The sequence below is a fragment of the Medicago sativa genome, chromosome 4 (assembly GCF_051527215.1).
Source record: "Medicago sativa cultivar Bolivia chromosome 4, Bolivia_mono, whole genome shotgun sequence".
NCBI lineage: Eukaryota > Viridiplantae > Streptophyta > Magnoliopsida > Fabales > Fabaceae > Medicago > Medicago sativa.
The window spans coordinates 18,798,733-18,815,557 of NC_140752.1; the positions used below are offsets into that span (position 1 = coordinate 18,798,733).

At 31.6% G+C, this 16,825-nt stretch overlaps 3 protein-coding genes and 1 long non-coding RNA gene across 5 annotated transcripts in view; 2 read left to right on the top strand and 2 right to left on the bottom strand.

Annotated features, from left to right (window-relative positions):
* Positions 1–15,055, top strand: part of LOC146926944 (putative disease resistance protein RGA1) — a 38,657-nt gene extending 23,602 nt beyond the window's left edge. The window contains exon 3 of the mRNA XM_085700374.1: positions 14,848–15,055. The gene's annotated coding sequence lies outside the window, so the exon portion shown is untranslated. The remainder of the gene's footprint in view (positions 1–14,847) is intronic.
* The window catches only part of LOC146926945 (vesicle-associated membrane protein 722-like), an 18,323-nt gene continuing 1,498 nt past the window's right edge, over positions 1–16,825 (bottom strand). Inside the window, exons 2-5 of the mRNA XM_085700377.1 lie at positions 2,135–2,276; positions 1,923–2,043; positions 870–932; positions 1–242 (exon numbers count right to left, since the gene is read on the bottom strand). Coding sequence (XP_085556503.1) covers positions 99–242; positions 870–932; positions 1,923–2,043; positions 2,135–2,276 — 470 coding nt within the window. The 3' untranslated portion in view covers positions 1–98. The remainder of the gene's footprint in view (positions 243–869; positions 933–1,922; positions 2,044–2,134; positions 2,277–16,825) is intronic.
* The window catches only part of LOC146926946 (putative disease resistance protein RGA1), a 26,989-nt gene continuing 21,612 nt past the window's right edge, over positions 11,449–16,825 (top strand). Inside the window, exons 1-3 of one of the 2 annotated variants that reach the window (XM_085700375.1) lie at positions 11,449–14,592; positions 14,674–14,744; positions 14,848–15,055. In XM_085700375.1, the coding sequence (XP_085556501.1) occupies positions 11,526–14,591 (3,066 nt within the window). In that variant the 5' untranslated portion in view covers positions 11,449–11,525 and the 3' untranslated portion in view covers position 14,592; positions 14,674–14,744; positions 14,848–15,055. Of the gene's footprint in view, positions 14,593–14,673; positions 14,745–14,847; positions 15,056–16,825 lie in introns of those variants that run through there. The other variant, XM_085700376.1, reaches the window with a different exon arrangement.
* The window catches only part of LOC146926947 (uncharacterized), a 1,203-nt gene continuing 524 nt past the window's right edge, over positions 16,147–16,825 (bottom strand). The window contains exon 2 of the long non-coding RNA XR_015005557.1: positions 16,147–16,651. This is a non-coding gene — a long non-coding RNA (uncharacterized LOC146926947). The remainder of the gene's footprint in view (positions 16,652–16,825) is intronic.

Below are 16,825 nucleotides of genomic sequence, written 5' to 3' on the forward strand. Positions count from 1 at the left end.
GAATGTCTAATAAACAAATCATAAAGTTTATTGTATGAGACTATTATATTACAAAACAATCCAATATGTAGTGACAATACTAGAAAAAATGAGAACAGTTAACAACTGAAGCCATGGCACACAGAAAGAACAATAATGAGAATCAATGCAATTATGATAGCAAGAACTATGAGCTTTATCTTCATGTTTTGATACCACATCTTTCTTCTCAACTGGGTTCCCTGCTGCCTGAAATCTTGTGCCTGCACAGCCATACCATTTCAATTGACAGTTCCAATAATTCACAATCCTCATACAATATTCATAATTAATGGACAAATTAAGTAGCATTGAGCAAAGTTTTAGCCAAAATAATAAATAACAGATAACAAACCAACCCATTAATGCTAGAGTACCATGATTTTATGAAACTGGAATTATTGGACTTGGTTGCATCTGATCTAACAACATAGTATATTTTTTTTTATCAAAAAATGAAAAGAATCAATCACAGCAAAATAAGCTAAGGCATCAAAAAATGAAAAGAATCAATCACAGCAAAATAAGCTAAGGCATCAACTAAGCTAAGGCATCAACCAAGAGATTTGGACACCATAACTCCATCCAAAACTTTAAAACATTGGGATATGAATCACATGTCTTATATATAACATTGACTATATTCATAGTCGATATAAACTAATCACTCACACTTGAAACAAACAAGGACGTCATTCGAGTTCAATTCCAGAACTAATTATTATATGCATGCTATATATGTCTAAATACAATTTCTGTCCATAATCATCTCATATTTCAATTTACATATATAAAACTGTTGGTTTGGCTCAATTGTGACTAAAAACAAACAATAAAATTAAGAATCTAACCTGAGAGCGAAGGTTCTCAGTTTTATCCACCAAAACCTCAATCTTCTCTCCCCTATCAATAACCTGCACATAACATATACAATAATATTATGACTTGCCACATGATATTAAATGAAATTCTAGAGACAATTGGATAGCTGTGATGCAAAGCACCGAAACATACACGGACACCAGACAATAGGTTTTTAAAATCGGGATTTAGATTCAGGTCGGAAGGAAATAACAAAATCGAGAAATGTAAAATCGTAATCAAAATCGAAGGATTTTACTCAACTATTTTTGTAGAATCGATATAGGATAGCAAAATCGAAAATCGTAAAATAGCAATCAAAATTGATGGATTCTATCAAAATAAAAATAATTCTAAATAGATGTTATAAATTCCATATAGTCATAAATGGTTTAAAGTTTTAAATCCACAAAATACTCAAGCCTAGATGCCAAATATTCTTTAGTAGACATAATAATGTTAAACAACCGAGACAAAATACTTCCTACATGTCTGACAAAATACTTAATCATAAGTGACTATTAAGTTTCATGGCAAACGAGTATATGCCTAATAAAATACTTAAAGCAAAGCCTCGATGCAAATCACAAAGAAATCATCAATTATATGGATTATACCCCATCATATCAACATGTTCGCCTTCATCAATCTCTTGAGCAAAGACCGTGTGGTGTGAAAGTTAAAAAAAAATTGGTCTTTTATGTATTTATAGAACCATGTCACGAGTACAAACCAGGTCAATTGATGAACGGAGTTAAAATTGACTCGTATCACCAAAAATGACATAATCCTTTAAATCCTACGATTTTGCATGGATTGTCACGATTTTGTTGATGCAATTTTACTAAGATTTTGCCTGCTATGGATTTGAATTGTTGAAGATGAGAAAAGTTGCAAAATTCAGGATTTTAAGAATTAAGTCGGGATTTTGACATCAATGGTATGCCAATAACATGTAGATACCAATTCGGTTCTTCAATCTAAAGTGTAGGTGCTATTTTGTTGAACAAGTGTGTATCAATATATAGCAATTAATGCAATACCTTGTCGATATTTTCCATCATAACTCCTTTGACTTCAGAAACTTGTGCTCTCACTTTAGCAAGTTTGCTAACTTCCTCTGGATGTTCCACACAATATTGCATTAGCTCCTTCAACTTTGGTCTAAAGCATATATATCATAAGTATTATAGAATAAGAGTAATTAACATGTAAATATATGTTGCACAACAAGATAACAAGCATAATTAAGTACCCAAATTCTTTGTTAAAACTTTTAGCAGTTGCTGTTGTAGCTCTTCCTCCACCATATCTTTTATTAAAATCATCCTTAATACGATCAAGAAAAGCTATTGGAATTTGTCTACCAACAGACTCCACTGCAACAACACAGTAAGCTGCAAAAATCCACTAATCATGAAACATGTTCAACAGAAAAAGGAAAACAATATAGATGATCTAATGAGCCAAAAATATATTTATATATATAGATGAATAAATTAAAATCATAAATTTTAAGATAAGAGGGTAAGTTTTAAAATTATAAGGATGATCACTACACGTTGTTTTATTTTAACAAACAAAATTTCACTTTTTAGAACTTTTTATTAGTGAGCTTCAACTATGGAAATAATCAGAATCTAAAAAACAAAATCTAAGATTTGATTTAAATGAAAATATAAATTATCAGTAACTTCTAAAATAGAAATAATCTGATTTTTGTACATAAAAAAAAAATAGAAATAATCTGATTTTATCAATTGAGATTAAAAAAGCAATTTTCATCGTTATATAAAAAAATAAAATCAGAAACAAATTAACTTGACTTTTTTCACACAAAATCTCCAATACATCATTGGATTGTTTTATCCTAAAATCACATTTTATGTTTTTTTATTTTGAGGGAACACATTTTATGTTAAAAATTCTTAAACAAGCTGTCTTTAGCCAACTGCTGACAATTGTTTAATTTAAAAAAATAACACACCATTAAATATTAATTAAATCTATAATAACATCAACTAGTTGTTATTCCACCTAGTATTAGGCAAGTTTGGACCATTGACCCATACATTGCTCAAACTACCATCACGATTAATGCCACCATCCAACAATAGAAGTGGACAGTCCACTTCATCATCACAATTAAAATAGTAACATGATCAATGTTAGATTGACAAAATATGTTTTGTGACTTGTAAATATGTTTTTTTCGGTTTTTGTAAAATCAGCCCACCGCTCCTGGCCGCGACGGTAGATTTTAAAATTCAAGGGTTCTCTTGGTATATTAAGAATTTCAAAGATTCAATTAACAATTCCATATAATTTTAAGGACATAGTTGATTTACTCATAATTTTTTTTTTCGTATAATGTTGTAAATTTCATCACTATTGCTGCTGCTTTCTTTCTGTTTTATTTTCCTGAAATGATGTGTGTTTTATATGGTTTCTGTGAATATCTATTAGGCTTTTGAATTTGTTTTCTGGTCTATTATGTGTATTATACAATGTTGAAGAGTAGCATTTTGAGATGCAACGTATCTATTCCAAATTCATGTATTCAATTCATAAATTTGGTTGCAAGTTGTACTTGGGGAAGAAAATTGAGGGTTTATAGTTGTGTATATCTTTATGTGTTTGATTTAAAAAATCAGCTGGTTCTTTCTCTTTGGGTATATACTGTTGTATCATTATCATTCAATTGATTCTTAAGCATTTATTTATTAAGATTGAATCTCTTTTGAACTATCCTAATTTAGTTCACTTTCCCTCTTGAGATACAAGAATTGTGCTCCATTGAACCAATTTGTACTTTCATGGTAATTGAATATAGATTGAATCCTTTATGGAAGTAATTAAAAATAGTTTGAAACATTAACTCATAGTAGTAGGTCATTCTTTATGAAGGAGATTTTCAGTTGAGCAAGGGCCAATTATGTGTTGGAATGTATTTTATCAATAAAAAGTCTTTATAGTCAATGTTCTCAAAGAATGCAACATCACATGGCTTCCCTATGATAATTCTGTTAGTGGTGTAAAAGCAATACAGAAATTGCAGCCAAGCTTTGTTTTATTTGGGGGAATTAGTTGCATGAGTCAATTGAGTGTAGTGGGATCAATCAAAAACCATTTTGTTTTGAAAATAAACAAATGTTGTCAATTATGGATCATGAAAAATAGCGGTTTGTTCAAACTATGTTATGCAATAGTACTATAGCACTGCTATAACAACTATTTGAAAACATATTGTTCAAACTCATCTTTAAGGTTGACTGGAAATGAACATCAAAATGTCCTTGATCACGCGTTTGATTATTTCTTATATGGTTGGAACTTCCTGCAAGGAAGCATCCATTAACTACCTCTTATTGCATAGGTAAATCCTTCTGCAAAAGAGGGTTTCCCCCCCCTAACAAGGAGTCTCCTCCTTCCACTAAGTTGACAAACCTACCATCTGATAAAGTATACAAGCTTACACATATTGCCTCCTAAACTGTGACTGCGTATGCAGCAACTATTGGATCAACTCTTCATTTTAGTTGCCCATCAATCGCTTAGAAAAGTTCAAGATGGTTTACATAAATAATCATGTACTTTAGTAGCATCCATGCTTTGGTATAATACTTACTAGGCTAAAGTGCACTTCCCCCCCCCCATAAGTTTTAAAAACTTGCAATTTTGGTCCCCTATATACAAAAACTACAATTTTGGCCCCCTAAGATTTAGCCCCTTTGCATCTTTGGTCTTTTTGACCAGTCAATGCCTACGTGGCACGCCACGTGTGTAATTATTGAATTAAAAAAATATTAAAAAAACCATATAATCATTTTTTTAATTAAATAAATGAAAAATTAAATAAAAAAATAAGGAAAAAAATTGAAAATAATTTTTTTTTTTTTTTAACCAAAACCTTTTATAATTCCATTGTCCATTGAAAATCCACCAAAACTGAATTAAAAAACGTGCATAGCAGTAATTTTAGAGAGTAACTCTCTTGGACAGTCATTGATCTTGAGAGGCCACGACCTCTCTTGCACCTGTTCCATTTTGCTGAGCTTCTTTCTCTCTCCGCCACAACCAACACCAGGAGCTGAAGCACAGAGCTTCTTTCTCTCAATCTTTTATTTCTTCTTCATCTTCATTTCTTCCTCTCAATCCCAATTCAACCAAACAAAAAATTTAACATGCGATGCTGAGAAAAGTAGGAGCACAAATTCATCAAAACCCATTTCAAGAATCACCTTAAATTGCTCAAATTGGAAGATTTAAAAATAAATAAATTGGAACAATCATAATATTTCACAATTCCAATTTCTCCGATCTAATCCTATACAGATTCGAGAATTTCCAAAACTTGCTCAAACTCTTCTTCAACGACCTGGAGTTAGAATTCAGGTTACAAGTGTTTCACGACGGTCTCCGACGGTCTTTCACGACGGTGGAGTAATCAGATTTGCTGCGAGAGACGTAAGGTGAAACGGAGAGTGGAAATATCAATGGTGGTGGAAGATGATTGGTTTGTTTCGGAGTTTCTAAAACAGACGCCGACGATGCTGGTGAAATCAGAAATACGGTGCTGGTGATGGTGTTACATACGACGGCGTTTCGTGTTTTTTTTTTTTTTTTGTTGAGTAGCAGCGTGAGAAAGGAAGGAAGAAGATGATGAGGAAGGAAAAAAAATTCTTTTCTGGGTTTTTTGTTAAGATGCCATTCCATTTTGATTTCTTTTACTTTTTTTAGATTTGGGTTTTATTTTTTATTTTTTTCTTATTTTTTATATTTTTTATTTCATTTTTCATTTATTTAATTAAAAAAATGATTATATGGTTTTTTAATATTTTTTAATTCAATAATTACACACGTGGTGTGCCACGTAGGCATTGACCGGTCAAAAAGACCAAAGATGCAAAGGGGCTAAATCTTAGGGGGTCAAAATTGTAGTTTTTGTACATAGGGGCCAAAAATTGCAAGTTTTTAAAACTTAGGGGGGGGAAGTGCACTTTAGCCTACTTACTAATAGCGGCTTGCGAGGAAACCTTATCCAATGTATGGACTGCGTCTACCATTGTGGTTTGATACTAATTAATTACTAGATTTTGGACCCGTGCGATGCACGGGAAGTTGATTATCTCATTGACAAATAAATGTGGTAGTTGATTATGAAATGAATAATAGTTGTTGTTGAGCATGAGTTAATGCTTCGAAAAGATGATAACAACAACAACCAAACATTATCCCATTAAGTGGGCTTGACTACACGGATTGAAGTAAGTCATATTGTTCTATCATAAATCATATTTAAATTCAACTCCTTAATCTATAAACCTTTCCTGATAGTTTCTCTTATAGTTCTTCTAGGTCTTCCTATACCTCTTGTAATATGACTATCCTCTATTTGATCTACTCTTCTTACTATAGAATCTACAGGTTTTCTCTATACATGTCCAAATCACCTAAACCTATTTTCCACAATATTTATACTATAGGTGCTACCCCAACTATCCCTGCAATGTTGCCATTTCTAATCTTATCCCATCTAATATCACCACACATCCAACGCAACATCCTCATCTCCACACACTTACTTTATTCTCGTGTTGGTTCTTAACCGCCAATATTTTGTTCCATAAAACATCTTTGTTTTGACAACTGTCTGGTATTTTTTCATTTCAACTTAAACGGCACGTTTGTATAACAAAAAACACATGAGGCTCTTCTACATTTCAACCATCCAACTTGAATACAGTGAATTACATCTGATTTTATTTCTCCATTATTTTGTACTATGAACCCAAGATTTTTTTTGTTGAAAGAATGAACCCAAGATATCTAAACTGTGTAACTTCTATGATATGATCTCCAACTTTCACCTCTAAGTTTGAACTACTTCGTCTTTTGTTGAAGTTACATTACATATACCATGTCTTGGTTCTACTCAAACAAAAATCTTACGCTTCTAAGACTTGACTCCAGGTCTCCTACATCCCATTCAATTCCTGCCTCGACTCTCCAATTAAGACTACATCATCTACAAAACCCATACATCTTATTGCTAGCTATTGGATGTGTTTTATAAGTACATCCAAAACTAATGTAAAAAGATAAGGGATTAAGGTTGACCCTTGGTCCAATCCTTGTAATGAAAAATACATTGATAGGGATTAGACTCGACCCTTGGTCCAATCCTTGTTATGAAAAAAAAATCACTGATAATAGTTCCAATAGACAAATCCTAAAACCCCCGAAGTAATTTCGACTTCAAGAACATTTTTGGCTCCAAAAAGTTGTCTAAGAGACTTAAGACCTTTTATAAATAAGATAAGATACTCGATCATTTTCTAAAAATATAAAGAAACAACAAAAAATTAGGAAGGAAATGTGCAACAACTTTTTTGGCTACAAAAAGTTGTCCAAGAGACTTAAGACCTTTTATAAATAAGAAGATACGCGATCATTTTATAAAATTATAAATAAACATAAAAAAAATTAGGAAGGAAATGTGGAACAAATTTTTTGGCTCCAAAAAAGTTGTCAAAAATACTTAAGAACTTTTATAAATAAGAAACACGATCATTTTCTAAAAATATAAATAAACATCAAAAAATTAGGAAGGAAAAGTGCAACAACATTTTTGGCTCCAAAAAGTTGTCCAAAAGACTTAAGACCTTTTATAAATAAGAAGTAAGTAAGTTAGACGATCATTTTCTAAAAATATAAATAAACAACAAAAAATTAGGAAGGAAAAGTGCAACAACATTTTTGGCTCCAAAAAGTTGTCCAAAAGACTTAAGACCTTTTATAAATAAGAAGATACGCGATCATTTTATTAAATTATAAATAAACATAAAAAAATTAGGAAGGAAATGTTGAACAAATTTTTCAGCTCCAAAAAAGTTGTCCAAGATACTTAAGAACTTTTATAAATAAGAAACACGATCATTTTCTAAAAATATAAATAAACAGCAAAAAATTAGGAAGGAAAAGTGCAACAACGTTTTTCGCTCCAAAAAGTTGTCCAAAAGACTTAAGACCTTTTATAAATAAGATATAAATAAACAGCAAAAAATTAGGAAGGAAAAGTGCAACAACATTTTTGGCTCCAAAAAGTTGTCCAAAAGACTTAAGACCTTTTATAAATAAAATAAGAAACACGATCATTTTCTAAAAATATAACTAAACAGCAAAAAATTAGGAAGGAAAAGTGCAACAACATTCTTGGCTCCAAAAAGTTGTCTAATAGACTTAAGACCTTTTATAAATAAGATAAGATATTCTTCAAAAAAAAATAAATAAGATAAGATAAGATACTCGATCATTTTCTAAAAATATTGAAAAACAGCAACAAAATTAGGAATGAAATGTGAAACAGCTTTTTTGGCTCCAAAAAAGTTGTCGAAGAGACTTAAGAACTTTTATAAATAAGATACGCGATCATTTTTTAAAAATATAAATAAACAGCAAAAAATTAGGAAGGAAAAGTGCAACAACATTTTTGGCTCCAAAAAGTTGTCTAATAGACTTAAGACCTTTTATAAATAAGATTTTTTGGCTCAAAAAAAGTTGTCTAATAAACTTAAGAACTTTTATAAATAAGATAAGATACGCGATCATTTTCTAAAAATATAGAAAAACAGCAACAAAATTAGGAATGAAATGTGAAACATCTTTTTTGGCTCCAAAAACGTTGTCGAAGAGACTTAAGAACTTTTATAAATAAGATACGCGATCATTTTTTAAAAATATAAATAAACAGCAAAAAATTAGGAAGGAAAAGTGCAACAACATTTTTGGCTCCAAAAAGTTGTCTAATAGACTTAAGACCTTTTATAAATAAGATTTTTTGGCTCCAAAAAAGTTGTCTAATAAACTTAAGAACTTTTATAAATAAGATAAGATACGCGATCATTTTCTAAAAATATAGAAAAACAGCTACAAAATTAGGAATGAAATGTGCAACAACATTTTTGGCTCCAAAAAGATGTCTAATAGACTTAAGACCTTTTATAAATAAGATTACTCCCGAATACACGTCCGTATTCTTGTTGGAAACAATTTCCTTTAAATTTCATTCCTAGTCACTCACATTCACAATGCATATCATCAATAACAAAAAATTCTTGACAGAAATACCATCAATATAATTGTCTTGCCTGTGTAACACTTTTAATATTAAGGTGAAATAACAATTTACTTTTTCTGATGGAACAGGTGCAAGAGGGTTGCATGAAGAAAATCAGCAATATGTGAGAGTCCTTTAATGAAGCATGTTCTATAATAAATTAGGTGATTAGTTTTTGTTTTTGAAATATTATGATTGTCTTGGAGAGACAATTTGTTTCATCTGGATTTTGTGGAATCGACTCTTCTCTTTCTTAAGTATCACTGAAAAGAATAACAATGAATGTACCTCCCCATTTATTATCAAGAGAAATGCTGGATAATGCAATATTTTTCGTTCGAATTGCACAAACTTTGACCAAATTCATGCATGGGAAAATATTTATAAATTCAATCATGCAGGGTCATATTGTATACTAATTTTTACTTATCATTAGAAAAACAAGCTAATGATGAGTGTAGGAAGGGATGGGGTTTCTAAGAATCCTACGCCTGAGCGAGGGAAAAGTCTCGAAGAACATGATCATCTTATTTGTTGCGAGATGAAAGTAAAGTAGGGTTATGGGAGAACAAAGATGCTGATTAATCTCTGAACTCTATCTCTTGTAATGAAGTCAAAGGCCATGGATCTTCATACCGTGGAAAACTTCTGAACACGTCTGGTCCATAAAAATGAAACTAGAATTCCTTTATTAATTAAATACTAGTAAAACAAATTCCATTAAAATTGTAAAATACTTTTAAAATGGAACAAAAATTTAAAAATAAAGACAATGAGAAATAATATTTCTAAAGAAGGGCAATATAGGTCATTTTTCACGGTTTTGGAAGGTTCAATGTTGTTACCGTACTCAGAAGGATAAAAATCCTTTTTTTTCTTCTAAAAAAAAGGTTGTAAAACACGATAATTGATATGTTTTTACTTTTAAATAAGTTGAAGGACATTTGATGTAATTTTGTTTAACTAATAGAAGAGAGTAAATGTAAAAATTGTTTTACTAATTGCTAGGCATTATTCTAAATCCAAATATCCAATTAAGTGTAGATGCATTTTGCATAGGAGTCACATATTTTCTTTGTTTTTTTTTGGGCAAAAGTCACATCATTTGTTACTTGTTAGTGCAATGTCGTTGTGAATTTGTGACCATAATATGTTATGTTATTCGGTATGGTACTATGGTTATGATGGAACACTAGAGTTAATGTGTGGAAGTTGGAAGAGTAAACACAGTTTTACACGGGATAAAATTAGTGTTGTATGAATTGAAAAAAATGTGAAGATGTCTCACATATAAGATAACACATATTAGTAATGCTTATATAAGAGAGGAATTGCTTCTAAATGTGTACCTTTATGGTACCCATTTTTGTGAACAGAGAGAGCACTCAAGAAAATACATATCCTAAAGGGTGTGCCGTTGATAGTTTGTCTTGCACAACTTTGGATAATGCTGTGAAATGTCTTAGAGAGAGTGACATGGTCGTGACTCAACCCGATAATCGCTACGGTGGTAAACATTCATTTTCAAAGGTATTTTTCGAATTTCAAAACCAACAGGTTCTCGTGAAAAAATAATATCAAAATTCAAGCACGTTTAACTTATCCTTTAAAAAAAACACGTTTAACTTGGACACAAATCCAAATAAAATTTGTTTGAGCAAACACATAAATAAAAAAAAATAAAAGAGAAATAATATAATCACATCATTTTTTTTACAAAAATTTAATCACATCACTTTTTTTTGGGTTTGTGCCAAAGTAGGGTTTATCCTTGCTTCCGCCAGTAAGATGCTTTTCTATTACTTTTGTGTGTCGTTTTTTTTGTAGTGGCCGAGTTTTGAACCCCGGACCTTGTATATATTATGCATTGTCCTTATCAACTGAGCTATGCTCACGAGGACATTACTTTTGTGCGTGTATATACTATCACCGGTCACATTTATAAGCAAATTTTTTTTTAAAATATATTGAATAGTTAATATATCTAACCTATAAATTTGACCGGATACATTAATTATTTAATATATCTAAAAAGTTACAATTTTTTCTTATATATATATATATATATATATATATATATATATATATATATATATATATATATATATATATATATATATATATATATCATTTATTGTTCCTTGCTTTTGTTAGTGAGATGCTTTTGATCATTGTTCCTTGCTTTTGCTAGTAAGATGCTTTTGATTATCGATCATTAATTATTGTTCCTTGCTTTTGTTAGTGAGATGCTTTTGATCATTATTCCTTGCTTTTGCTAGTAAGATGCTTTTGATTATCGATCTTTAATTATTGTTCCTTGCTTTTGTTAGTAAGATGCTTTTGATTATTGTTCCTTGCTTTTGCTAGTAAGATGCTTTTGATTATATCGATCATCAACTATTGTTTCTTGATGCCATCTTTATAAACCATATTCTATATCTTTTAAGGACACAATCCCCTCTGAAAATTTGTACCGTCTAAATTCAATCTCTCAAAATCCCACACACTCTATCCACTTGCGAAAAAAATGGCTGAAGGTCTTTTGTTCAACATGATTGAGAAGCTGATCGGGAAGCTGGGTTCTGTGGTTGTTGAAAGCTGGAACATGAGAGATGATCTTGACAAGCTGGTGGACAATATGTCTGAGATCAAGGCTGTGGTTTTGGATGCAGAGGAGCAGCAGGGAACCAACAACCATCAAGTTCAACTCTGGCTGGAAAAGCTCAAGGATGCTCTTGATGACGCCGATGACTTGCTTGATGACTTTAACACTGAAGACTTGAGGCGACAAGTGATGACCAATCACAAGAAGGCTAAAAAGGTTCGCATCTTCTTCTCATCATCCAACCAGCTTCTCTTTTCTTACAAAATGGTTCAGAAAACTAAGGAACTTAGTAAGAGAATTGAAGCCCTTAATGTTGGTAAGAGAAGTTTTAACTTTAAAAATCGCACTCCTGAACAACGAGTTTTGAAACAACGAGAAACTCACTCCTTTATCTGTGAGGAAGAAGTTATTGGAAGAGATAAGGAGAAGAAAGGGTTGATAGAGTTGTTGTTTAACACCGGCAACAATGTGAAAGAGAATGTTTCAGTTATTTCTATAATTGGAATTGGAGGACTGGGGAAGACTGCGCTTGCTCAACTTGTATACAATGACAAAGAAGTGCAGCAACATTTTGAGTTGAAAAAATGGGTTTGTGTTTCTGATGATTTTGATGTGAAAGGTATTGCTTCAAAGATCATAGAATCTAAAACTAATGTTGAGATGGAGAAAGTGCAATTGGAGCTTCGTGAAAAAGTTGAAGGAAGAAGATATTTGCTTGTCTTGGATGACAATTGGAATGAGGATCATGATCTTTGGCTTCAATTGATGACACTGCTGAAAGGCGGAGCAAAAGGAAGTAAAATAATTATCACCACAAGAAGTGAGAAGGTTGCCAAGGCAAGTACATCTTCTAGCCTCAATTTAAAGGGTCTCGATGAAAAACAATCTTGGAGATTATTTTGTCGATTAGCTTTTGAGAATGACAGCAAACTAGAGAATGAGGAATTGGTGTCAATTGGCAAGGAAATTGTGAACAAATGTTCAGGGGTTCCCCTCGCCATTAGAAGCATTGGAAGCTTAATGCATTCCATGCCGGAGGAGCATTGGTCAACATTCAAGAACAAAGATCTAATGAAAATTGATGAACAAGGTGATAATAAAATTTTACAGCTTATCAAACTAAGTTATGATCATCTACCATTTCATTTGAAAAAGTGCTTTGCTTTTTGTTCATTGTTTCCAAAAGACTATTTAATTGATAAAACAACATTGATTCGACTTTGGATTGCACAAGGGTTTGTTCAGTCATCAGATGAAAGTACAAGTTTAGAAGATATTGGTGATAAGTACTTCATGGATTTAGTTCACAGATCTTTCTTTCAAAATATCACCAAACATGATTTCTTTGATGACGGTGTACATTTCCTAATGCATGATATTGTGCATGATCTGGCAAGTTTTATTTCAAGAAATGACTGTCTCTTAGTTAATGAAAAGGGGCAGCATATCGACAAACAAACTCGTCATGTTTCTGTTGGTTTTGAATTGAATTTTTCCTGGCAACTTCCAACTTCTCTTCTCAATGCTTACAAATTAAGGACCTTTCTATTACCACAACAAGATTGGAATCAAACTTATTTTCGTAAAGGTTCAATAGAATTGTCTGCCTGTAATTCCATCCTGTCAAGTTCTAGACGATTTCGTGTGCTGAATCTTAACATAGAGTCAAAGAAGATTCCATCTAGAATTGGACGGATGAAACATCTAAGGTATCTTGATCTTTCTCATTGTTACAAGGTTGAAGAGCTCCCAAGGTCTATAACTGAATTAATTAACTTGGAGACTCTTTTACTCAATTGGTGTTCTAAATTGAGAGAGTTGCCCAAAGATCTTTGGAAGTTGGTAAATCTTAGACATCTTGAGTTGGATTGTTGCCTTGACTTAACTTCTATGCCACGTGGAATAGGAAAGATGACTAATCTTCAAACACTGACACAGTTTGTGTTAGATACGACTTCTAAAGATAGTGCTAAACCTAGTGAGCTAGGAGGATTAAATAATTTGAGGGAACAACTCGAGATAAATGGCTTGGAACATCTGAGGCCTTGTCCAACAGAAGCTAAGCATATGAATTTAACAGGGAAGCCACATCTTCATCGATTGACATTGAAGTGGAAACAACACACTGTTGGTGATGACAATGAGTTTGAAAAAGATGATATAATTCTACAAGACATACTTCTGCACTCCAATATCAAGGAATTATCAATAGATGGATTCGGTGGTGTGACATTGTCCAATTCAGCCAATTTACTTACCAATTTGGTTGAATTGAAATTTTACAAATGCGAAAGATTGCAATTTTTCAAACTCTCACTGTTGCATGTCAAACGCCTCTTCATGTTTGATTTGCCTTGCCTAGAGTACATAGTCAATGATAACAATTGTGATAACTCATCATCATCTTGTGCGTCACTTACATATATACATCTTGATATGTTAACTAATCTGAAAGGATGGTGTAACTGTAGCGAAGAAGAAATCTCAAGGGGTTGTTGTCATCAGTTTCAGAGTCTTGAATACTTATGGATTCAATGTTGTCGTAATCTAGTTTCAATTCCACAACACACATATATTAGGGAAGTAATGCTTAGTATGGTCACAGAGAAGATATTACAGCAAGCAGTCAATCATTCCAAAGTAGAGTATCTTGAGATATATCACATACTCAATTTTAAATCTCTCTGTGGAGTCTTTCAACATCTAAGTACACTGTGCGAACTGCGTATCTTCATGTGCGGGGAGTTTGATCCGTGCAATGATGAAGATGGTTGTTACAGCATGAAATGGAAAGAACTCACAAACCTCAAAGTTTTGGAGTTCGTGGGAATCCCAAAAATGAAATATTTACCTGAGGGGCTTCAACACATTACCACTTTACAGACTCTAAGAATCGAAGATTGTGAGAATCTTACATCTATACCTGAATGGGTAAAATCACTGCAAGTATTTATTATCAAAGATTGCCCGAAGGTGAAAGATCAATAAGGTAAATAATAATATGTTTTGAATATATTAATACTATCATATCAAGACTTGATTTTTAGCTTTTGACACTTGTTTTTCTTAGGCTGCTGAGTTGTCCTTTTTTCGAGAAGGATAGAAGGAAATTGTAACTACTCAAGTCAAAGCATAATAAGTGTAAGTTCTCTTAAATTTCTCATATTTGTTTTATAATTATAAATTATTATTTATGTTGTTGTTCATCATCCATAATATCTACTATGTTCATTTTTGTTGGCAGATTGAAACTTAGGCTGATTGTGTGTCCCATTTCAAGCGTGTTTCTCAGGAACTAGAACGTGTCTTTCTAACATGATTGTTTGTAATATTGTATTGTTCAACTCTCTGTTTTTTTTTTTTTTTGTTTCAGAAATTTTACTTGTTTAATTTACTTAAAGGATTCATAATTGTTTGGGTAAAATGGTGAATCACCAATTTTGTTTGTGAAAGGTTAGAGGAATGTTAATTTGTTGTTAAAAAAATATTGAGGAAAGGTAAATGTTATTGTTAATTAAAATGATACTGATCACATTTTGCAATCAATATTATTTCATCAATTGAGGTTACAAGTGTATGTTTAGTTATATATTTTTTTAGAGAGTGTGTTTAGTTATATGTTGATAATAATTGATTTTTAGTGGATTGATTATGATTAAAAGTGAGTTGACAATAAAATGATTGTGTTTGGACACAATCATGTAAAATTGGTTTGAACAAATGCGTGTTAAAATCAATTCTACATAAAAACAGTTAAATATGTCAGAATCAATTCTACATGAAAACAATCAAACATGTCAGAATCAATTCTACATCTCCTGAATCAATTTTGGCTTATTTAAAAGTTGAACCGACCCTACACAATAAGTCTTTTTTCTTTCTATTAATATAATAATGAGGATATCATGAATAATAAATAAATAACCACATGCTTCTTGGATATCATGAATAAATAAGCATGGATCACATACCCATCTGCTTCGACTAATCAAGTAGGTTGCCTGCTACTTCCTAGGACCAGAAGCACCCGTCCTAACCCAGTGGATTCAAACAAAATCATACTATACGATGGCTATCATTCTTTTGACTCTTCATTTTATTCATTTTGGTTGAACCACTTTTAATTAATGTCATATGAATCAAATCAAACAGAATGCTTTCATCCTCCCAACAAAAATTTGTTTCATTATTGGTACTTCGATATGGTGACATTTCTTGAACATGATATGGGCTTACAAGGATTGCATATAATAGATGGATATAACTTGACCAAATATTAAATATAAAAATGGTCATAATCTTGACATTAATATGAAGATAAATTGACCATTAAGGACTGAAAACCAAATAATTTCTTTTTATAAGATCAAAACATTCCGTTTTATATTTTTAGTGACTAAAATCAAAAATTTCTTTAATTTTTGGAAAGAAAAACTTATTTCACTCTACTTTTGATTACATTTTCAATTTTATCTTTTCAATTATAATGCCTTGAGTGCCGATTAATTCTACAACAAAATTATATTCAGCATATGCTATACAATTCCATAAATGAAACAATACAGTATATAGAGTAGGAACGATAAAAATGAAAAACATGATGCATCCTACCACACCTCATTCACTTCCCTTCCTAACTTTTTTTTACATGAAGCCATTGAATGTCTAATAAACAAATCATAAAGTTCATTGTATGAGACTATTATATTACAAAACAATCCAATACATGTAGTGACAATTCTAGAAAAAAATGAGAATAGGTAACAACTGAAGCCATGGCACACAGAAAGAACAATAATGAGAATCAATGCAATTATGATAGCAAGAACTATGAGTTTGAGCCAAGATAATAAATAAACTGATACCATTTTATGAAATTGAACATATAATAATAGTACCATAAGCAAACTCCATAATCATCTCTAATTCACTTTACATATATAAAATTGTTGGTTTGGCTCAATAGTGACTAAAACAACAAAATTAAGAATCTAACCTGAGAGCGAAGGTTCTCAGTTTTATCCACCAAAACTTCAATCTTCTCTCCCCTATCAATAACCATATAATAATATTATGACGTGCCACATGATATTAAATGAAACTCTAAAGACAATTGGATAGCTATGAAGCACCAAAACATACACGAACACCGAACACGATATGCCAATGACATGTAGATACCAAACAGTCATTCAATGTGAACTGTCAGTGCTATTTTGTTG